General features: G+C 42.4%; 1 protein-coding gene and 1 pseudogene across 1 annotated transcript; both read left to right on the top strand.

Moving 5' to 3' along the window:
- Nucleotides 1-2658: 2658 nt before the first annotated feature.
- Nucleotides 2659-3215, top strand: LOC112610110 (leucine-rich repeat-containing protein 37B-like). Its single transcript, XM_025363457.1, is given in 2 exon segments — nucleotides 2659-3192; nucleotides 3195-3215. Coding segments are annotated over 2 exon segments (555 nt in total).
- Nucleotides 3216-22631: 19416 nt separating this feature from the next.
- LOC112610111 overlaps nucleotides 22632-23901 on the top strand; it is a 40042-nt pseudogene continuing 38772 nt past the window's right edge.

A 23901-nucleotide genomic window follows, 5' to 3' on the forward strand; every position in this document is an offset into this window, starting at 1 on the left:
GCCCTAAGGAGAGGAAACCCTCTGCAACCCAGCAAGGGACCCCAGCTGAGCCTCCAGATCCTCCTGTGGAGGCTGAACTTTCCCCTAGTGAGCAAGCAGGAGCAGCCAGCTCAGCCTTCTGAGTTTCTTGTGGGGGCTGGGGGGTTGAACCTTCTGAGACCCAGCAGGAGGCCCCCGCTCATCCTCCAGAGTCCTCTACAGAGAGTGCAGCTCAAACTCCACCAAATCATGAGGTGACAGTTCACCCTCCAGGTGAGGATCAAGCTCATTCTAACTTGCCCAGCATTACAGCGTTACAGTGAAACCTGCAGATGTGGAGATCATAACTTCAGAGCCTATCAAGGAGGCAGAATCTTCTCCATCCCAGCAGGAGATCCCAACCCAGCCTCCAGAGGAGGTGGAACCTTCTGCAACCAAGAAGGAGGCCCCAACTGAGCCTCCAGGTCCTCCTATGGAGTGTGCACCTTCCCCCAGTGAGCAGGAAGAGCCAGCTGAGCCTTCTGAGTTTCCTGGGAGGTTGAACATTCTGAGGCCCAGCAAGAGGCTCCAACTCAGCTTCCAGAGTCCTCTATGGAGAGTGGAGCTCAAACTCCACCGAATCATGAGGTGATAATTCACCCTCCAGGTGAAGATCAAGCTCCTTTTAACTTGTCCAGTGTTACAGTTAAACTTGTGGATGTGGAGATTACCATAACTTCAGAGCCTACCAAGGAGACTGAATCTTCCAAAGCCCAGCAGGAGGCCCCAGCTCAGCCTCCAGAGGAGTGGAACCTTCTGTAAGCCAGGAGGAGGCCCCAACTGAGCCTCCGGATCCTCCTGTGGAGCCTGAACGTTCCCCCAGTAAGCAGAAGCAGCCAGCTCAGCCTTCTGTGTCTTCTGGGAAGGCTGAATCTTCTCCAGCCCAGCAGGAGGCCCCAGCTCAGCCTCCAGCACATCATGAAGTGACAATTTCACCTCCAGGTCACCACCAAGCTCAGCATTCAGATTTGCCCAATGTCACTATTAGGCCTCCAGACAAGCAGCTCACCATAGCAACAGAGCTTACTGCAGAGATAGGAACTTCTCCAATCCACCAGGAGGCTACAGCTCAGCTCTCAGGGCCAGGTAATGATGTAGAACCTTCTGCACCACCCAGCATGGGGGCCCACCTCTGCCTCTAGAGTCATCAGAAGACACTGGACCTTTAGCAGGTCAACGGGAGACTTCAGTTCAATCTCCAGAACCTGTTAATAATGAGAACCCCTCTCCAACCCAGCAAGAGGCTGCAGCTGAGCATCCACAGACCCCTGAGGAGGCTGAGTCTTCTCCAGCCCAGCGAGAAGCCCAACCTCAGACTCCAGATCCCCCAAAGGAAGTAGAACCTTCTCCAGTCCAGCAAGAGTTCCCAGCTGAGCCACCAGAGCCCCCTAAGGGTTGAACCATCTGCAACCCAGCAAGAAGCCTCAGGTCATCCTCCAAAGTCCACCGAAGAGGTCAGTCCTCCACCGCAGCGGGAGATACCAGCTCAGCCATCAGAGCCACCTGAGAAGGTCGAACCATCTCCAGTCCTACAGCAGACCCCAATTCAGCTTTTAGAGCCACCTAAAGAGGTAGAATCCTCTCCAGTCCAGCAGGCAGGCCCTGCTCAGTCCTCAGAGGCACCTGTGGTGGTAGAACCCTCTCAGACCCAGCAGATGGCCCCATCTTCACCTCCAGAGCTCCCTCAGGAGGTGGAACCATCTCTTAACTCAGCAGGGGGTTCCAGCTCAGACTCCAGAGCCCCCTATGGAGGTAGAACCTTCAAGCCAGCAGCTGGTCCCAGCTCAGCATCCAGAGCCACCTCAGGAGGTTGCAGCTCAACCTCCAATGCATGAGATGACAGTTGCAATAGCAGGCCAGGACCAAGCCCAGTATCCAGTATCACCCAGTGTCACATTTCAACCTTTAGAGCTGGGGCTTACCATCACTCCGGAATCCACTATGGAGGGTGAGCATTCTACAACCCTGAGGAAGACTACTGCTCCTCCAAAACACCCTGAGGTGATGCTTCCACCTCCAGACCAGGTTCAGGCTCAGCACACAAACCTAACAGGTCATAGTTCAACCTTTGCACCTGGAACTTACCACAACTCCACAACCATGTTTTTTTTTCTCCAACCATGGAGAACTCAACTCAGCTTCCAGAGCCACCTACAGGGGTTGCAGCTCAACCTCAAGCTCATTATGAGGTAACACCAGGTCAGGATCAAGCTCAGCATTCAACACTGCCCAGTGTCACAGTTTAGCCTTTGGGCCTGGGGTTTACTATCACTCCAGAATCCACGACAGAGGTTGAACTTTCTCCAACCACGCAGGAGACCCCAACTCAGCCTCCTAAGGTTGTACCCCAACCTCCAGTATATTAAGAGGTAACAGTTCCAACGCCAGGTCAGGATCAAGCTCAGCATCCAATGTCAACCAGCATTGCAGCTCAACTTTTGGACCTGGGACTTACTATCACTCCAGAACCCACTACGGAGGTTGAACATTCTACACCCCTGAAGAAGACTCTAGTTTCTCCAAAGCACCCTAAGGTGACACTTCCACATCCAGACCAGGTTTCAGACTCACCATTCAAACCTGACTCAAGCCACAGTTCAACCTTTGGATCTGGAACTTACCTTAACTCCAGAATCCACTATGGAGGTTGAACCTTCTCCAACCATGCAGAAGACCCTAACTTGGTCTCCAGAGCTACATAAGGAGGTTGTAGCTCAACCTCCTGTATATTTTGAGATGTCCGTGCCAACACCAGGCCAGGATCAAGCTCAGCATCCAACATCACCCAGCGTCACAGTTCAACCTTTGGATCTGGGGCTTACCATCACTCCAGAATCTATTACAGAGGTTGAAACTTCTACAGCCCTGATGACTATAGCTCCTCCTCCAGAGCACCTTGAGGTGACACTTCCACCTCCAGACAAGGGTCAGGCTCAGCATTCAAACCTGACTCAAGTCACAGTTCAACCTCTGGACCTGGAGCTTACCATAACTACAGAACCTACTATAGAGGTTAAACCATCTCCAACCATGGAGGAGACCTCAACTCAGCCTCCAGACCTGGGACTTGCCATCACTCCAGAACCCACTACAGAGATTAGACATTCTACAGCCCTGGAGAAGACTACAGCTCCTTGTCCAGACCAGGTTCAGACTCTGCATTGAAAACTGACTGAAGTCACAGGTCCACCTACTGAACTAGAATCTACTCAGGATTCATTGATGCGGTCTGAAAGTTACCCCCAAAATAAGGCTTTAACTGCACCAGAGGAACAGAAGGCCTCCACAAGCACCAACATATGTGAGCTCTGTACCTGTGGAGATGAGATACTGTCATGTACTGATCTCAGCCCAAAGCAGAGGCTCCGCTGAGTGCCTGTGCCAGAGCCCAACACCTACAATGGCACCTTCACCATCTTGTAAGAATCACCTTTCCTCCATTGTCCTCTGTGTCCTGCCTCACACGGCAGCCTTTTCCTGGAGGCCTTCCTGTGCCTTCTTTATCTCCCCAAGCTATGCTGACAACTAACTTCCTGCTTTCACCTCTGCCTGTAATCTCTTCCTTCTCCTCATTATCCTTTACAATTAGGCCCCTTCTGCAGTCTTTTACTTGTGATTGCTCTTACTTGTTTTCTTATCCATTTTCATTTAGCCCTATCACGTCATTGCTTAACCGCTGCTCTCCTCCCATTTTCACTTCACCCTCTTCACAGCAGCCTGTCCCTCTCCCCATCTCAGTGATGATGTTCTAAATGGTTAAGAGTTGATTCTGGAGCCAGGCTGCCTGGGTCTGCACCCAGGGCTGTCAATTATTAGCTTGGTGACCCTGAGCAAGTTATTCTGCTCTGTAACTCAATTTCCTTATCTTTAAACTGGGGATTATGCTAGTCACCATTTCATAAGATTGCTGTGAAATTTAGGTGAGTGAATATATGAAACACTTCATCAGTGCCTAGCATATGTAGGAGTGTTGGCTGTTAACATGATTACTCAGTCCTTTAGCTATGGCCAGAACTCATCTTTGTCACTGGCTTTCTATATGTAGCACTCATTTTGTGTCCAATCCAGAGCCAAGTATGCTACTGTCCCTAGAACATGAAAATGATAGGAGGGAAGAAAGAGAATAGGTATAAAAAAGGAGGTGTATATAATTAGGTACTAAAAGATAATGCAGACCATCGGTGCTAGGATTCACCAGAAACTGAGATCTTGAGATTTGGAGGTCAGAGAAATCTGGATAAGCTAAAACTTTACTTGGGGCTTAAAAAGTAGCTATAATTTGTTAAATAAGGAGAAAAATGGGAGTACAGTCTAGGCAAAGGCATGGCTACAGATATGGTGAGAATTTAGTAAACCAATCTGGCTGCAAAGAATCAGGTGAGGGAGCAATGAAGAAACAATTATGTAAAACTTTGATTAGCAGGTATGGGAGTTTAAAAGTTACACAATGACATATGGAAAGCCATTGAAAATTTCCAGCCAAAAGAGATTAGATGATTAAAACAGGAGGATTATTTTATTTTTTGCATAATGTTCAAGTGCAGACATGCAGATGATTATTTTAGAATCCGTATGTAGAGTGCCCTAGAGGGGAAAGCTTAATTCAGGGAGACAAAATAGAAAGGTCTAGCAAAATCTAGGGTAAAGTGTGAAGGGGCTAAATCAGATTGGTTGTGATAGGAGTGGAAAGAAAAGGCCTAGGATGTTTCAACAGAGGGCACCGGGCCAAAGCTTTGGCGTTACCCAGCATAGGGTTTCTTTCTTCTTATTTGTTGATAATGATAAGTTTTTGCCCAGTTTTCTGTTGAAGTATTTACCATTTTTGATTTGTAGAAGGAGTTAGTTTAGACACATAAGGGCTTTTGGATAAAATACTTACATTCAAAGTAATTAACTGGCATTATCTGTCTAAGAGATGGGATGGATAGGAAGCTAAGCTTCCGGGAGATGCCTCATTTGTGCCAGTGGCCCCACATTATTTCTTGGTTAATTGTGCAAACTGGGAAGCTGACAGCACTGGAAATTAGAAAGCAGGTGTTATTCTCTGTTTCTGAATATCCCCCACAAGGTTGCCATGATTCTTTTACTTATCCTGTTCATTCTTTTCCTACCTATTCAAGGATATGAACTGTGTTTCTTCACAGAAATGTCCAAGGAAACTATATATCTTACATTGGTGAAGACGTATGAAAAGCATACAGTTGGACTGAGAAACTGTGAGTATATTCTCTCCAAATATGACCAAAAAAAACTAACTGCATTGTAAGATCCTTCCTGGTATAGAATTTTGAGGTCAGTACCTCTGAGAAAACATGTTTCCCCTCCATACCCCAAATCAACCTCTGTTGATTGCAATCCTGTGGTTATCTTAAAATTAAATTTGGTAGGCTCTCTTTAAAATAAGAGTCAATTTAAATTTATTTTTTATCATACAAATAATACTTTGTTTTATACACACACACACACACACACACACACACACACATATATATATATATATATATATTTTTTTTTTTTTTGGAGACGGGATCTTACTCTGTTCCCCAGGCTGGAGTGCAGTGGTGCAATCATGACTCACTGCAGCCTCCACCTCCCAGGCTCAAGTGATCCTCCCATCTCAGCTTCCCAAGTTACATGCTACCATGCCCACCTAATTTTTTATTTTTTGTAGAGACAGGGTCTCCCTGTATTGCTTAGGCTGGTCTCAAACTCCTGGGCTCAAGTGATCCTCCCACCTTGGCCTCCCAAAGTGCTGGGATTACAGGCATTTTGTAATCCCAGCCCCCAGCCCCATCCCTAGACCATGATTACATTCTTAATGTATAAAAATGAAATAACAGCTATAACAAAAACCCTCCTTGTGTCCTACTCCCTCATCCCTGAGGTAACACTCTGTGTTTAGTATATAACCTTCCAGACTTTTCCCCATTTGCCTACTTACATATTTACATAAAGTAAAATAGATTTGTTGTGTGGCTTTAAAAATCTTTTTTCTTCACATAAATGGTAACGTCTTATAACTTGATTCTTTCACTTCATGATATGTCTTATTCTTTTCTTCCCAGTACTTAGAGGGTTACCACATTCATTTTAAACTCCTGCATAATACTCCATAGTATGGATGTATCATAGTTTATTTAATAGTTCCCCCATTGATGGATGTTTAGATTATGTCTAGTTTTCTTGTTACATGCATTGGTGCAATGAAATCCATGCTTCTTTGTGAACATGGGCAAGTATTTCTGTAGAATACATATCTAGAAATGGAATTGTTGGGGTGAAGCCTATGTAGATATGAAATTTTAATTGCTGTTGAAAATGTTGTGCCAACTTACACTATGGTCAACAGAGTATAACAGCATTCATTTCCCCACACTTTTCACCACTGGGTATTCTACAACTTTTTGTTGATGTTATGGGGGAATAAAAGGTATCCCATCTAAATTTGAATTTTTGTGATTACTTATGAATTTAATTAAATATCTTTATATGTTTATTGAACATTTGTGTTTCTTCTCTGAGTTTTCTGTCCTCTGTCCATGATCTTGTTGAATTTTAAAAATCATTTTCTTATTGATTTATAGAAGGAATTAGACACATACATGATTTTGGAAAAAATGCTTACATTCAAAGTAACTGGCTTTTTTTTTTTTTTTTTTTTAATTGAAACAGTCTTGCTCTGTCACCCCAGGCTGGAGTGCAATGGCGCCATCTCGGCTCACTGTAACTGCCACTGCCCAGGTTCAAGCGATTCTCATGCCTCAGCCTGCAGAGTAGGTGGGACTACAGGTGTGCACCACCATGCCTGGCTAATTTTTTTGTATTTTTAGTAGAGACGGGATTTCGCCTTGTTGGCCAGGTTGGTCTCGAACTCGTGACTTCAGGTAATCTGCCCTGGGATTATAGGTGTGAGCCACCACCCCCGGCTAGTAACTGGCATTTTTCACAACAGTTTATGTGTCACATCATTAGTTCAACTTATATAGACAAACTATACATGAGTTCTAAATTTAAAATAAAACACATGACAATCACAGTCATCTAAGAAGAGGAGTTATGACCACTTTAAAATAGTTTCCCTCACCCTTAGTTTGATATCTTATTGATAAGAAAAAAAAATGCTGGAACTAGACAATCCTGTTTCCTAGCTCTAAAGGAGAAATGGGATTCTGGGGCTTGTGTTCCAGATGGAGTCTTCTGATAATAGGAAGGTGTGGGAGATGGCTGGTAAGCGAGTGTACACTCTTCCTCCAGGGCTGCAGGACCCTGCCCCCTTTCTAACACCAATTGCTCCTGCCTGGAGGAAGACACCTTTGCTGCCTGGCCCAAGGAAGGATATGTGGTTGATGTACCTCTGGCTTCTCCACTCCACAGTCCCAACCAATAACTTGTAGGTAGTTCCTGGGTATTTCTGACAGGGGATCATTTGTAGAGCTGCTTCCACATTTTGAGTTAAGATTGTGGATTTTTAAATTATTTCTGTTCTATAATTTTTAGAGATTTGCTAGAGGTTGGATGGTTAGAGACTTGGCATGTTCTCAATCTGCCACAACTTTTTAGGAAAACAATTTTGTACCCTTATCATATCCTAGAGAAACCCAGGAAAAGTATTATCAGAATACAAGTATAAGAATGTTCAAAGCAGCATTCTTTGTAATAACTAAAAGCTAGAAAAATCTCAGTATCTGTCCACAGTGGATGAATCAATACTTTGCAGTATAATCATACAATGGAATACTCTATTATTCTATTATATAATAATAGAAGCATATTAATACTTTATATAATAATAGAAGTATTATTAATACTTATTAAAAGTATTATTATGTGTGTGTATACTGAATAGAAGTATTATTAATACTTCTATTATTGATTAGAAACATAATGCAAGTCACATACATAATCTTAACTTTTCCGGTAGTCACTTAAAAAATAAAACTAAAAAAGAAACAGGTGAAACATGTGAATATATTATATCCAAAATATTATCATTCCAACATGCAGTCATTATATATGTCATTAATGAGAAATTTTATTTTCATACTAAGTCTTCGAAATATCCAAAGTGGTATCATTTCTGCATGTTGTTAGTATAAAAATTAATTGGGGAGTTTACATTCTTTTTTCCATACTAACTCTTTGAAGTCTAAATTTGGTTGCTAAATTCTTATCACAAAAACTTAATCTGTTCTGCTGAGCAGTCTAGAGAGAAAAGTAAATAATGATAATAAAAATACTTAACCTGGCTGGATGTTAGGTAGCTCATGCCTGTAATCCCAGCATTTTGGGAGGCATAGGCAGGAGGATCACTTGAACCCAGTAGTTCAAGACTAGCCTGGCAACACAGTGAAACCACGTCTCTACAAAAAATTAAAAATATTAGCGAGGCATGACGGTGTGTGCTTATAGTCCCAGCTACTAGGCAGGCTGAGGTGGGAGGATCACTTGAGCCTGGGAGGTCGAGGCTGCAGTACGCTGTGATTGTGCTGCTGCTCTCTAGGCTGGGCAACAGAGTGAAACCTTGTCTCAAAACAAACAGACAGACAAACAAAACACCTTAATCTATATTTAGATTTTGTAAAATTTGCAGTTGAAAAAGTAGCATCATATATCCAATAAATTTTCTAATGACTGCATTGAGTATCAGCTTTTAAATTTAAAAATAATTAAAATGAGTAAATTAAAGATTCAGTTCCTCAGTCACTAACAGTAGCCAAATATAGCTAGTAACTACCTTATTGAAAGCACAACACAGGTCTTGGAATGAATCAACCTCAGCAACATACATCTTAAATGTACAAACAGATTATTGAGTGAAAGAAGTAATACAGAAAATAATATGTGTAATATGATTTCTTTTATATAATGTTCAAGAAGGCAAAGCTAAAATATGTTGTTTATGACTGACATATAATAGGTAAAACGACATTTTATTTTATTTAATTTATTTTTGAGACAGGGTTTGCAGTGGTGCAAACGCAGCTCACTGCAGCCTGGACCTCCCATGCTCAAGCAGTCTTCCCATCTGAGCCTCTCCAGTAGCTGGGACTACAGGTGTGCGCCAACATGCCCAGCTAATTTTAAAATTTGTCTAGAGATGAGGTCCTGCTGTAGTACTCAGACTGGTCTCGAACCTCTGGGCTCAAGCAATCCTCCTACTTTGGCTTCCCAAAGCACTGAGATTACAGGTGTGAGCCACCGTGCCCAGCCAGAACTACATTTTATTTTACTTTACCAGTTTATTTTATTTTATTTTATTTTATTTTTTGAGACAGAGTTTTGTTCTTGTCGCCCAGGCTGGAGGACAGTGGCGTGAACTCGGCTCACGGTAACCTCTGCCTCCTGGGTTCAAGTGATTCTCCCACCTCAGCCTCCCAAGTAGCCGGAATTACGGGCACCCACCACCAGGTCCAATCAATTTTCGTATTTTTAGTAGAGATGGGGTTTCACCGTGTTGACCAAGCTGGTCTCGAACTCCTGACCTCAAGTGATTCACCCGCCTCAGCCTCCCAAAGTGCTGGGATTACAGGCGTGAGCCACTGTGCCAGGCCGGAGCTACATTTTAAAAACAAGAAAATTATTACAAAGGTCAGGATAGTGGATATCTATAAGGGTTAGAGAGGAGGCTGTGATTGGAGAGGACCTGGGGCTTCTGGGATGCTAGCAATGATCTTTCGTAACGATGGTATATGGGTATCTGCTTTATAATTATTAAACTGAATATTTGGCCAGGTGCAGTGGCTCACATCTGTAATTGCAACACTTGGGAGGCTGAGACAGGGGAATCACTTGAGCCCAGGAGTTTGAGATCAGTCTGGACAACAGAGTGAGACCCTGTCTCAGAAATTAAAATAAAATAAAATAAAATAAAATATAAACAACATTTATGTTATGTGTGCTTTATGCACATTGTAGTTCTCAAATATTTTTAATGGGAGAAAAAAGTCGAATGACTTCACTTGCAGCCCTGACATGGTTCCATGTGGGGCTTTTATAACAAGGTTTGGGAAAAGAGGGGGGGAAACGGAAGTTCTGCTGATACTGGTGCCACCAGAGTTGGATTCGAACAGGGACTTTGTGATCTAGAGAGGAGGCATTAAATAGATAATTTGGTGGGAAGAGTGGGTAGGGGTGTGCTTGTGTGTGTGTGTGTGTGTGTGTGTGTGTGGTGGTGGTGGTGGTGGACAGAGATGGACACAAAAAGGAAAATGTAAGAAAAGGTTTGAATGAAAGCAGAGCAGATACCACCATCTTGAAATTACCATCACCCAGCTTTCCTCCACATGTAGGAGTTAATCCTGTGTAGCAAATAGTTGTAGTTTGCATTTTGATCTAGAAAATAATTTTTCATTTTCCAGAATTCTCAATGAAAATTATTTGACTGAATTACATAAGGATTCATTTGAAGGCCTGCTATCCCTCCAGTATTTGTAAGTTAGTTAGTTAATCATGTTTATTAGTTTTTAGTCATATTATCTGTAAAATGAATAAGGGGTTCAAATTAGATAATCTCTAAGATTTCTTTCAGCAATACAATTCTGCAATTCTGTAAGTTTGTATAGGGTCTCAGCCAATCTCTAGCATTAATATCTTCTATGCATTTTCAGGTTTTTAACCATATAGACAGAATACAGACAGAAAAAAATTTCACATGGTAATAAGATATGAGCAGTGATTGATACCCATATGAACCTTGTTTTATAAAAAGTGTTCACATATCATCTTCTTATATTCAGTCTACAACCAATAGATCAAATCTAATCTACAGTCTGTTTTTAAATAGCCCATCAAGTTAAGAATGGTTTTTACACTTTTAAAGGACTGGGAAAGAAAAAGAAAAGAAACAAAGAGAAATATGCAACAGAGACCACATGTGGCCCACAAAGCCTAAAATATTTACTATCTGACCTTCACAAAAAAGATTTAGGGCCGGGCACGGTGGCTCACGCCTGTAATTTCAGCACTTTGGGAGGTTGAGGCGGGAGGATCACCTGAGGTCAGGAGTTCGAGACCAGCCTGGCCAACGTGGTGAAACCCTGTCTCTGCTAAAAGTATAAAAATTAGCCAGGCATGGTGGTCGGTGCCTGTAATTCTAGCTACTCGGGAGGCTGAGGCAGGAGAATCACTTGAACCCAGGAAGCAGAGGTTACAGGATCATGCCACTAAACTCCAGCCTAGGCAACAGAGCAAGACTCTGTCAAAAAAAAAAAAAAACAAAAAAAAGAGAAAGATTTGAAAAAGTTGCTTTAGTAGAATGAAAGGAATTAAAGTTAACTTCAGATTGTTGCCTGAAGGAGAAGAAAATATAGACCACCTACATTAATTTGAATATCATTAATCCAGAATTTTTTGATAATTTAATCTAAATTAAATTAATATTTAAATATTAAATAATAAGCAGCTGAATTATATAAATAATATTATCAAGAATATTAAGCTACCAAAAGAATAGCCTGGTATTCAGGATTTCATTTCAGGAATTGTTATGTTAAAACAGATGTTTAAAATGATGGTTAAGTGGTATAGCTAGAGTGTTTATAGCAAGTAAACATATCAGAAATGCCCCTAACTCTTCACTAATTACAAAATAAACTATGTCCTCAGCTGTGTTACCAAGGAAGGGATACCTGCATGGTATTTCTGTCTGTTTAGAGATAAGAAGATACTATGTTCATTGCTATGAAAGCTTGATTTTTATCCTTTGTCCATGGTTCAGAGGTGTGTATGTCATTAATCCTCATTAAGCTCATTAGTGATGCTTTTTTGCAAACAGATTCAAATGTAGAAGGCTTAAGGAAAGTGGGTGTAAAGACCCTCAGGTAGATACCAAAGTGCTACAAAGGCCATGAAGTAATAAAACTACATTTCCTTTAAAATAGTCATTTTCCTTCTACTCACTGCCCCAGCTATTCATTTATTTTATAACTGTGAGTTCGATTTATTTCCATGTGTTGGTTTTAAACACGGTGGGCAATGCAGATGAACAAGACCTAGTCCATGCTTTCAAGAAGTTTATGCTCAGAAGAAATGGGATGAAAAATAACTACATTAAAAAGAAGAAATGGATGTGGGCTCTAGGAGGGATACATTGTTTCTGGAGCATAGAAGAGAGGAGATCGACTTCAGTTTGGACCCAGGAAGATGTTATTAGAACAATGCCATTTGAATAGGACTTTGAAGGGCCGTTGCGTAACATCAGACAAACATCTTGGGGAAAAGATTCTAAACTTGCAAAAGGAAAATGGGAGAAGGGCAAAACACAGGAAAGTATTTGAGGAATGCCATGAGTACCTGTAGAGTACAAGGAGGTAGAGTAGGAAATTATAGAGCCAGATCTTCTAGGGCTTTGAATGTCAAGCTAAGGAGCCATCATACGGACCAGTGTTATCACAGCAGTGCTGTGAGATAGAGCTGCATCGCAATCACTGGGAGGGCGCATTAGAACTCAGTTCTGCACTCTACCCTCGCAGTTACTGATTCAGTTGGTCTAGAGTGGGACTAAAAATTTGCATCTTCAGAAATTTCCTAGGAGATGCTGGTCTTTGCAAGCCACTTCTGGAGAGTTTATCTCATGACTGTGTGCAGGATGGTTTAGGAAGGGAGAGACTAGAGATGGAGACATCAGTCAGACAACATTACACCTTCCAGGTAAAGAGGGAGGGACAAGCTGACAAGCTGGAATCAATGGAAATAAGAGTCAACTGGAGTTAAGAATGGGTGTTGACTACACCTGTTTTTATTTGAAAAATAAAAATCCAGTTCCATGTTGTTTTGTTGCCCTATCACTGTATAACTGAAGAAATTGCTTTCATGAAATAATAAAGCAATATATAACCAAAAAAGAATTTCTATTAATATGATAGAAATTAATTATATTAATATGGTTTGAATTAGTTCAAAGTTATGTATTAGTTAAAGGGGTAACTTCCTTTCAAATGATGTGAAAGGATGTCTTTTATTTCTTCTGACGTTGAACTGGCTTAGGAAAATAGACCTAAACTAGGAAGGTGAGACTATTTCTTTTAATATTAGAAACTATATATAAAGATAAAAACTTCGAGCTCACAATCTAGGATTTGATGAGACTACAAAAGGTCATTTCATCAAGTCTACTGCTCTCAGGAAAAATTAATTCCAAAGTTTATCAAGATCTATAGTTGTATATTTTATGTGTTAAAACCATGAAGGTGAGACTCTAGGAGAGGTACTGGCAAGGTTAGAGGCTCTGGGAAGTTCAAATACAAGTCCAAACATATAGAGTTTAGACGAAAACTATGTATTTAATGTTACTGTAAACTCTTCCTATTTATTCCTACTAATTTGACATCTAATAACTAATCAAGGCAATATTTTCCTTTTACTTTTCCTAGAGATTTATCCTGCAATAAAATATAGCCTATTGAAAGACATATATATGAACCACTACCATTTTTGCACTTTATGTAAATTACAAATATAACTCGATTACATTTAGAACTTTAATAAAACTTAATGATAAACCCCTTTGCTATTCATTTTGAAATATGATTAAAATTTTTAAGTTACTAAAATTATATAGCAAATCCTCTTTGTCCCTAGGAAAGATTAGAGTAAGAATTACTACACAGATCATAGTGAATCATCAGAGAGCAGTGGTTCTCAACCAGTGTGATTTTGCACCCAGGTGACACTTGGCTATGTCTGGAGACAGTTTTGGTTGCCACAACTGTGGGTGTCCTCCTGGCATCTGGTAGGCAGAGGCCAGGAATGCTGCTAAATATCCTACAAGGTACAGGACAAACCCCTATGGCAAAGAATTATATAGTCCAAGAGTCAATGGCCCTGAAGTTGTGAAATCCTGTCCTAGGGAAATAAAGCTCACTTAACGTAAGTATTTACTGAGCATTCGCTGTTTTGTATCTAAGGCACCACAAGTGCAAGGTTAAAGTATAAATCATAAGCCAGTATCTTTCACTGTGAGATTTCTTTAGTACATAGAGAAAGTATTGAGGTTATGTTCCATCCTATGCAAATTAGAATCAATGCAAGCGATAAACGTTCTGAAAGAATATATATTTTTTCTTCCTTGGCTTGTGTCTTTTTTGGCAGGAATCTTGGTTGCAATTTACTCACAGAACTGATGTTTGGAACATTTCAGGCCTGGCACGGGATGCAGTTTTTACACAAGTTGTAAGTGAGATGGAAGATGAATACATGTAAACAACTATTTACGTGTAAGAACCTCATACAATTATTGGTTAGCTGGGTATAAGCCCATTATGAACTCTGAAAAGTATGTCTTAAGATCCATTCGTTGGGCTGGGCGCAGTGGCTTACGCCTATAATCCCAGCACTTTGGGAGGCCGAGGCAGGCGGATCACCTGAGGTCGGGAGTTTGAGACCAGCCTGACCAACATGGAGAAACCCCGTCTCTACTAAAAATACAAAATTAGCCGGGCGTGGTGGCACATGCCTGTAATCCCAGCTACTTGGGAGGCTGAGGCAGGAGAATCGCTTGAACCTGGGAGGCGGAGGTTGCGGTGAGACGAGATTGTGCCATTGCACTCCAGCTTGGGCAACAAGAGCGAAACTCCGTCTCAGAAAAAAAAAAAAAAAAAAAAAGATCCATTCGTTTTTTCAAATGGGGAAGCTAAAGTACGAAGAGACCAAGAAACTTACATAGTTTATATATGACCTGCCCTGCTTTTCCTAGTTCTGACCTTTGGCATGGGCAAGAAAATGCATGAAACAAGTGACCCTATTGGCACAATGGTCTCAACACACCAAATGTATGCTGGGGGCTGGGCTCCTTCGTTTTGGGTCAAATCTTTCTAGTAAAAAAGGCTAATTTGCTTCAGGAAACATTCGCCATAGTGAGAAATGGGCCCATTGCATTTCTTTCCAAAGGCAAGTTGCCAAGGGAAGGTGCCAGTAATTTTGTGACTGATATGACACTGTTCTGTGGTGTTTATAAGTTGAAACAGTATATTTTATTGTATTACAAAAGTTTGTAAAACAAACAAAAAAGGGCCTCAGCTGTGGTGGAATGACGATGAATTGAATAGAGCCTCAGCATCAGGGCTTTTCACTTGCACGGTCCTGGGAGGCCCTTGGGAATCTTTGTATTCATACTTTTCCATGTTTTTATTATTAATAGGTAAGGTTCAGGCTCCATAAAATCCTGAAATCACCCTTGGGTTCCAGTAATTACAACTTTGAATGAAGCCTCTATGTTATTGACAAATACTGACCAGCCGAGTCAGCAGTATGGGTAGGGTCAGTCTATTTTGAATCTGAAACCCATCCCAAGGACATAGCAAGAGCTTATTAGCGGACTTAACTGGGGTCCACTGGCCCAGCACAGTAAAGCCAAACCATACTGAGGTTTTGCAGTGGGAGAAAGGAGCACATTTGTTTGCAGGGTGCCAAGCAAGGAGGACCAGGCAGTTAACAATCAAAGTCCCCCTCTGAATGGTCGCAATAATCATATCTTTCACAGATGAAATCAAAAATGAAATGGTCTATGGAAAACCAGCAGTGGTTGATAATTCTAAATGTTAAGTATGTGCATATTTTTTTCCCTGACTTTAAAGTGCTTCTCCTTCATTCACCTACACAGGTCCAGACTGATGGCTTGTTTTAAAAAATTTTCTTACTCCATTAGTTCTAACAGTACAAGCTCCATTATTTTAGAAACTGAATGACTCTGCAGTGTAGAAAGGCTATACCTTATTCAGATAGAGCACACTGACATGCTGGCTTGCCTGTGGCACGTCAATATCATGACAAGAATGTAAGCACTGAGAGAGAAGAAGAGGAAAATCCAAGCTTTATCCCTATTGAATTATTTATCCCACTATTAGAATATCAATCAGTGAAGTAGGTGTGGCCACACTGGGCAAATTGAACTTCAGTCACAAACATGCCTTGTTGCTTCCCCCAGGCTAATGACATCGGCTTCCTTTAGACATCGGCTTCCTTTAGACAGCGGTAGATGCACAAAAGTTTGCACAGGTGAGAGTATTGTCATCACGTTTTGGTATGTACTAGAATCCTGGCAGCAACTTCTCAGATTCAGAGAGGTGTAAACATTAAAGATGAAAAGAACAACTCGGGTCTGTCCTTTGGGGTGATTTAGGGTGGCTGTTTACATTTGCTAAAAAAAAAATACAAAAATTAACGTGGTGGTGCATGCCAGTTTTTTGGGAGGCTGAGGCATGAGAATTGCTTGAACCCAGGAGGCAGAGGTTGCAGTGAGTTGAGATTGCACACTGCACTCCAGCCTGGATGATACAGCAAGATTCTGTCTTAAAAAAATAAAAAATGAACAAAATCAATTTCTGATTAAATATTTTAAAATTTATTTTAAAATGCAGTAAGTATGAAATTCAAAAGGAAAAAAATGCAGTTAAAAGTAGCCTACCTCTCATCTCTTAACGCTTAGACACCCATTTCTAGGAGTCAACTTCTACTACAAGCTTCTAATGTATTCTAGAGCTGCTCCATATGCTTTTCAGTTTGTTTTATTTTCATTTAGCTTTAAAAATTATGCAGTAGTCTTGACTTATTTTGATATGCATTTCTACGAATTTATTTATTTATTTAATTTTTAATTTTTTTTTTTTTTTTGAGACGGAGTCTGGCTCTGTCGCCCAGTCTGGAGCGCAGTGGCCGGATCTCAGCTCACTGCAAGCTCCGCCTCCCGGGTTTACGTCATTCTCCTGCCTCAGCCTCCCGAGTAGCTGGGACTACAGGCGCCGCCACCTCGCCCGGCTAGTTTTTTGTATTTTTTAGTAGAGACGGGGTTTCACCGTGTTAGCCAGATGGTCTCGATCTCCTGACCTCGTGATCCGCCCGTTTCGGCCTCCCACAGTGCTGGGATTACAGGCTTGAGCCACCGCGCCAGGCCATTTATTTATTTTTGAGACAGAGTCTCACTCCATCGCCCAGGTTGGAGTGCGGTGACGCCATCTTGGCTCACTGCAACCTCCGCCTTGTAGGTTCAAGCGATTCTCCTGCCTCAGTCTCCTGAGTAGCTGGGATCACGGGCATGTTCTCCATGTTGGCCAGGCTTGTAGCGAACGCCTGGCCTCAAGTGATCTGTCTGCCTCAGCTTCCCAAAGCGCTGGGATTACAGGCGTGAGCCACCATGCCCGGCCTAGTTCTGTGAATTTTAACACATGTGTAGATTCTTGTAACTACCATCACAATCTGCCTACAGAACAGGATTTGAATTTAAGTGTTTGAAAAATATATTTTTTAGAGGGGAGTTATAGAAATATTTAACCTGTTTCTGCCATTTTTCAACAAATTAAAGTACAATTAAGTTACAGTGAAATTCACCCATTTACAGGTACAGTTTATCAGCATCATAAAACAGGGTGAAAAAATAAAAGTACGGTTTGAGTATTGACAAAATGCATCATAGTGTAGCCATCATCACAATCAGTGTATAGCTCTGACAATAACTGACCTTTTTCTTCAGTTTTGCTTTTTTCAGAGTGTCCTATATATGGAAGCTTTTTGAGTATGGCCTTTTTTCACTTAGCATAATGAATTTGAGATTCATCTCTGTTATTACTTGTATGAATAATTTCTTTCTTTTTGGACCTGAGTAATATCTCACTGTATGGGGTATACCATAGTTTTTAAAGTCCATTTCCCAGTTGACAGACATTCCGATAGTTTCCAGTGTGCAAATAAAGTTGTTACAAAGATTCACAGACAGGTGTTTTTATGAATGTACGTTTTTCTTTTCTTTTTTTTGAGACGGAGTCTCGCTCTGTCACCCAGGCTGGAGTGCAGTGGCACGACTTCGGCTCACTCCAAGCTCCGCCTCCCAGGTGTATGCCATTCTCCTGCCTCAGCCTCCTGAGTAGGTGGGACTACGGGCACCCGCCACCACACCCGGCTAATTTTTTTTGTATTTTTAGTAGAGGCGGGGTTTCACCGTGTGAGCCAGGATGATCTCGAATTCCTGACCTCCTGACCCGCCCGCCTCGGCCTCCCAAAGTGCTGGGATTACAGGTGTGAGCCACTGGCCCGGCCCACGTTTTCTTTTTATTAGGTTAAATGCCTAAGGACAGTATTGCTGGGTTGTGTAGTAAGTGTGTGTTTAACTGTTTTTTCTTTTTTTGGCTCCTGATTGCAACAACTGAAAGTATGCGTTTAACTTTATAGGAAATTTCCAAATTGTTTTCCGAAGTTGACTGTACTAATTTATGTTCCCACCAGCAATGGATGAAATTTGCTTATCTGAAATTTTATCAGAGGAAGGCTCACGCCTGCAATCCCAGCACTTTGGGAGGCTGAGGTGGGTAGATGGTTTGTGCCCAGGAGTTCGAGACCAGCCTGGGCAATATGGCAAAACCCTGTCTCTACCAAAAATACAAAAATTAGCTTAGTATGGTGGTGTGCACCTCTAGTCCCAGCCACTCAGCAGCCTGAGGTGGGAGGATCACTTAAGCCCAGGAAGGTTGAGGCTGGAGTGAGCCATGAATGTGCCACTGCACTCCAGCCTGGGCAACAGAGAGAGACCCTGTCTCCAAACAAACAAATAAGAAATAAGTGGTATTATCAGTTTTTTTTTAAATGCCATTTCAATAGGCATGTGGTGGTAATACCTTGTGGTTCTAGTTTGTATTTCCTTAATGATTAATGATCGTGAATGTGTTTTCATGTGCTTACTTGCAACCTGTGTATCATTGATGAAATGTCTGTTTAAATCTTGCCGGGCGCGGTGGCTCAAGCCTGTAATCCCAGCACTTTGGGAGGCCGAGACGGGCGGATCACGAGGTCAGGAGATCAAGACCATCCTGGCTAACACGGTGAAACCCCGTCTCTACTAAAAATACAAAAAACTAGCCGGGCGAGGTGGCGGGCGCTTGTAGTCCCAGCTACTCGGGAGGCTGAGGCAGGAGAATGGCGTAAACCCAGGAGGCGGAGCTTGCAGTGAGCTGAGATCTGGCCACTGCACTCCAGCCTGGGCGACAGAGCGAGACTCCGCCTCAAAAAAAAAAAAAAAAAAAAAAAAATAAGCCTAAGATTAAAAGAACATTTTGCTAATGATTCATTATCTGTTTGGAAAAGCTTGTGTGAGTTTTCATGCAGCAGGGATGAGCTGAAATGGTTTTTCCTAGAAGGTGCCCATTTTCTTTTTTGTAGAATTACCTGGTAGTTCTCTAATAATCTGTGTTTGTGCTTTATATCATCTTTGATAGTGATACATTTTGGGGCAATTCTCTTTTTGTTTAAAACCATCACGTAGTTGTCCTAAGTTAAATACTCTAGGCCAGACAGTAATCCTGGAACTTTGAGAGACAGAGGCAGGAGGATCACTTGAGCCCAGGAGCTTGAGACCACCTGGGCAACATAGTGAAACCTCCTCTCTACAAAAATCAAAAACAGGTCAGGCACGGTGGCTCACGCCTGTAATCCCAGCACTCTGGGAGGCCAAGGTGGCAGGACACCTGAGGTCAGGAGTTCAAGACCAGCCTGGCCAACATGGTGAAACTCTGGTTCTACTAAAAATGCAAAAAAAAAAGAAAAAAATTACCTGTGTGTGGTGGCGCACGCCTGTGATCCCAGCTACTCAGGAGGCTGAGGCAGGAGAATCGCTTGAACCCAGGAGGTGGAGGTTGCGGTGAGCAGAGATCACGCCACTGCACTCTAGCCTGGGTGACAGAGCAAGACTCCATCTCAAAAATAAATAAATAAATAAATAAAAATAATAAAAAACCTAGCTGGGCATGGTGGTGCATGCCTGTTGTCCCAGCTGGAAGGCTGAGGCTGAGGTGGGAGGATTGCTTGAGCCCAGGAGTTCAGGTTTACGGTAAGCTATGATGGCTCCACTGCACTCCAGCCTGGGTGATAGAGAAAGACTCTGTCTCTAAAGAAACTAACTGAAGGTTTACTTACTTTTAAAAAGTAGTACACAATTATTTTTAGGATGAGGTGTTTTTTTGTTTGTTTTTGAGACAGACTCTTGGTTTGTCACCTAGGCCTGAGTGCAGTGGCTCAATCCGCTCACTGCAGTCTTTTTTTTTTTTTTTTTTGAGACAGAGTCTCGCTCTGTCACCCAGGCTGGAGTGCAGTGGCCGGATCTCAGCTCACTGCAAGCTCCGCCTCCCGGGTTCACGCCATTCTCCTGCCTCAGCCTCCCGAGTAGCTGGGACTATAGGCGCCTGCCACCTTGCCCGGCTAGTTTTTTGTATTTTTTTTTTAGTAGAGACGGGGTTTCACCGTGTTAGCCAGGATGGTCTCGATCTCCTAACCTCGTGATCTGCCCGTCTCGGCCTCCCAAAGTGCTGGGATTACAGGCGTGAGCCACCGCGCCCGGCCTGCTCACTGCAGTCTTGAACCCCTGGGCTGAACTGATCCTCCTGCCTCAGCTTGGACTATAGGACTAGGAATACAAGCACACGCCACCATGCCCCACTAATTTTTTTGTAGAGACAAGGTCTCACTATGCAAGAGTCCTATACAAGGACTCTCACTGGAGTCCAACTTCCTGGCCTCTAGCAATGAATGCTGCCACTTCGGCCTCCCAAAGTGCTAGAATTACAGGCATGAGCCACTGTGCCTGGTCTATTCTTTTATCATTAAATTGTATAGACCTGTAGAGCGAAATAATTGATATTTGGCTGTACATTGGTGTTCTATAATATAATGAAGTTTGAGCTAATCTCAATGTTTGGATATTTATTATTTAGTAATTGAAGTACTTTGCAATTAACACCTTTAAATTAACTTAAAATTTTAAATGTTACAGTAGAAATTAAAATGCCAAGAAGCAGGTGTTATTTTAAAAATATCATTGGACAAAATATTGGAGGTTAATTTAAGACAGACTTTCAGGATTAACAGCTATTTAAAAAAATTTTTAATCATTTGTTGATGAGTGTTTTTTCTCATTCCTGAAATACCTACTCTTAAGTCCTTTTTTTTGGTCTTTGGAAAACGTACTCCTGTCCCGTGCTATTCCATTTTTCTTTTTATTTTTTTCCTTTCTTCATTTATACAGATTTTGCCATACAATTTTATTTTTATTATTTTTATTGTGGTAAAATACATGTAATAAAACTTATCACTTTAACTATTTTAAAGTATATAATTCAAGCCACATGTAGTGGAGCCTGTTGTTCTAGCTAGTCAGGAAGCTGAGCCTGGACTCCTTGAGCCCAGGAGTTTGAAGGCAGCCTGGGCAACATAGCAAGACCCCCTTCTCTTAAAAAGTATATAGTTCAGTGGTATTAAGTACATAAATAATATTGTACGAACATCACCACCACCATCTTGTTCTAGAACTTGTTCATCATTGCCACACAATTTTAGCACCTAATTGTTCCCTAGCGTTTGGCTGCCATATTAAGTTTAGGTTTGTAAGAGATAAACAAGACTCAGTTCTTGTCCTCAAGGACTTTACAGTCTAGTGAGAGAAACCTGACATTTATGATACAATGTGGCAAATTACATGTTAGAACTCCCCATCATTGAATTAGAGTTTTAATTTTACTTTGAAAAGGCAAAGTTACTTCTTGTTAGGTTAATAATCCAGTTGTCATATCGTTCCACACACTGAATTCATTTAGGCTAGACCAAAAGACCGAAGGCTTTAGTCTTTTGACTTAGGTCATTGTAGGACTCACAAATCCTCATGGCCTATACTTTATTGCAAGAAAGGAACCAGAAAATTGATATTTTGATTTAAAACCAAATTATGAGCTATTTCTTCCTAATGAAGCGGGGAGATCTGTGAAAATTATGTTTAGAGAGAACTTCTTAGTTGTCTGCAACTATCATTTGTTGAAACCGTTTTTACTTTAGTTGCAGTGACAACTCGCTTATGATCAAATACAGCATGATACGGGCATGTTTATCTCCCTTGGCAGATCATCTTGAGGAACAGTTGCTTTGGAAACTGTCAAGAGATTGTTTTTAATTCCTTGAGAAGCCGAGAGGTATCAACTGATTTAAAGTTTAATGTCTTAGCAGTTTTAGTTTACAATAATGTTATCAGACTTGAGCAGTATTAAAATACAGATTTTATTTTCATTATTATGACTTATTTTCTTCATTATTAAAAATTTAATGCAATATTGCTTATCAAAGTAAAACAACACGGCTGTTTTCATCTAGAAGGGCTAGATGTGAGAGGGGTGGAATTGAGAGCAGCTTTTTTTTTTTTTTTTTTTGAGACAGAGTTTCACCCTGTTGCCTAGGCTGGAGTGCTGTGGCCTGATCTCTGCTAACTGCAACCTCCGCCTCCTGGGTTCAAGCGATTCTCCTGCCTCAGCCTCCCAAGTAGCTGGGATTACAGGTACCCGCCGCCACGCCCAGCTATTTTTGTGTATTTTTAGTAGAGACGGGGTTCCACCATGTTGGCCAGGCTGATCTCCAACTCCTGACCTCAGATGATCCTCCCGCCTCGGCCTTCCAAAGTGCTGGGATTACAGGCCTGAGCCACTGCGCCCACCCTGAAAGCAGCTTTTTCATATTACATATACAGGCCTTCTATAAACGGCCAGTAAGTCTTCCCAAAGGCTGGTGGGCATTTCCAACGGGCCAAACGTGGCCTGTCATTCTATTTCTCTCTTCCAGCAGCGAGGTCTAGTAGCACGAAGACCAACCGCCCAATGGCCGCTAACCGTTCTACCCGTCGTCGTTTGGAACTCCGCTTGCCTTCCAGGCCGGTTAAGGCTTTTGTCTGTTGAGGTCGGGACTAGGTAGGTCTCGACCAATAGGGACACAGTGGTCACCGGGACCGGGTCTGCACGGCTCCGAGGCCTAAAGAGAAGGCCGTGCCTGCGTCCTGAGGCCGCCTTGCCAGGCCCTCTGCACCCTTAGGGCCTCCGCCGCGCGGTGTTCGGGCAGCCATCAGGCTTCTTGGCTCGCCACTCCCGCCGCCACCCAAAGGCGCTGCGTCCCGGCGGCTCGGAGGGTTTCGTCGAGGTCGGGCAGGCTTGGGCCGGGAGACCAGGCGGCCGGCAGGGTCCGGGCTGGGAGAGGCTGACGCCGCCGTCAGTCACCGAGGTGGGGTGGGGAAGCTTCACGGCCTGGGTCCGGCCAGGGGGCAGCCACAACGGGCCCCCGGTGTGTGCAGAGGGTGGGGCGCGGCCCGTCTTGGAGCCCCCAGCTCACCCGCTGGCCTGGGCCAGAGGAGCCTGGAGGGCCCTGGGGGAGCCAGCCGCGCTCTGCCTGTTGGTAAGAATCCGTATAGTTTTCCTAATGTAGTCAGTCTAAGAGGTTTGGTGTCCCAAATGGTTGATAGTGTTTTAGTTGACAATTTCAACACCTGTTAGGAGAAGAGTTCAGATTGCTAGGCCTAGATTCCTAATAAATTTTGTTTTGTTTTGTTTGAAATACGGTCTCGTTCTGTCACTCATGCTTGGAGTGCAGTGGCTTGCTCACAGTTCATTGTTGTCTCGACCTCCTGGGCTCAAGTGAGCCTCCCACTTCAGCCTCCTGAATAGCTGGCACTACAGGTTCACACCACCATGTGTGGCTAATTGAATTTTTTTTTTTTTTTTTTTCAGAAACAGGGTCTCACTGTGTTGCCCTGGCTGGTTTTGAACTCTTGGGTTCAAGTGATCTTCCTGCCTCTGCCTCCCAAAGTGCTGGGATTACAGGCGTGAGCCACTGTGCCCGGCCCTAAAACGTTTTTCATAAATTTTTTAAAAGTTGGAATTTGTGGTGTGGTTTTGATTGTCTACTGAAAAAGATTGCAGTCTCCTTTGAGGTTAAAAAAAAAAAAAAAAAAAAAGGAAAGAAAAAACTTCAATAGGCTGTTAATAAATTTGACATTTATTGCTCTTGAAAAATAGCTGTCATCATCTTTTTTCAGGGTAATCACTTTGATCAATATGAAGAAGGACACTTGGACATTGAGTAAGCACCAGTTGACAA

The sequence above is a fragment of the Theropithecus gelada genome, chromosome 16 (genome assembly GCF_003255815.1).
Source record: "Theropithecus gelada isolate Dixy chromosome 16, Tgel_1.0, whole genome shotgun sequence".
NCBI lineage: Eukaryota > Metazoa > Chordata > Mammalia > Primates > Cercopithecidae > Theropithecus > Theropithecus gelada.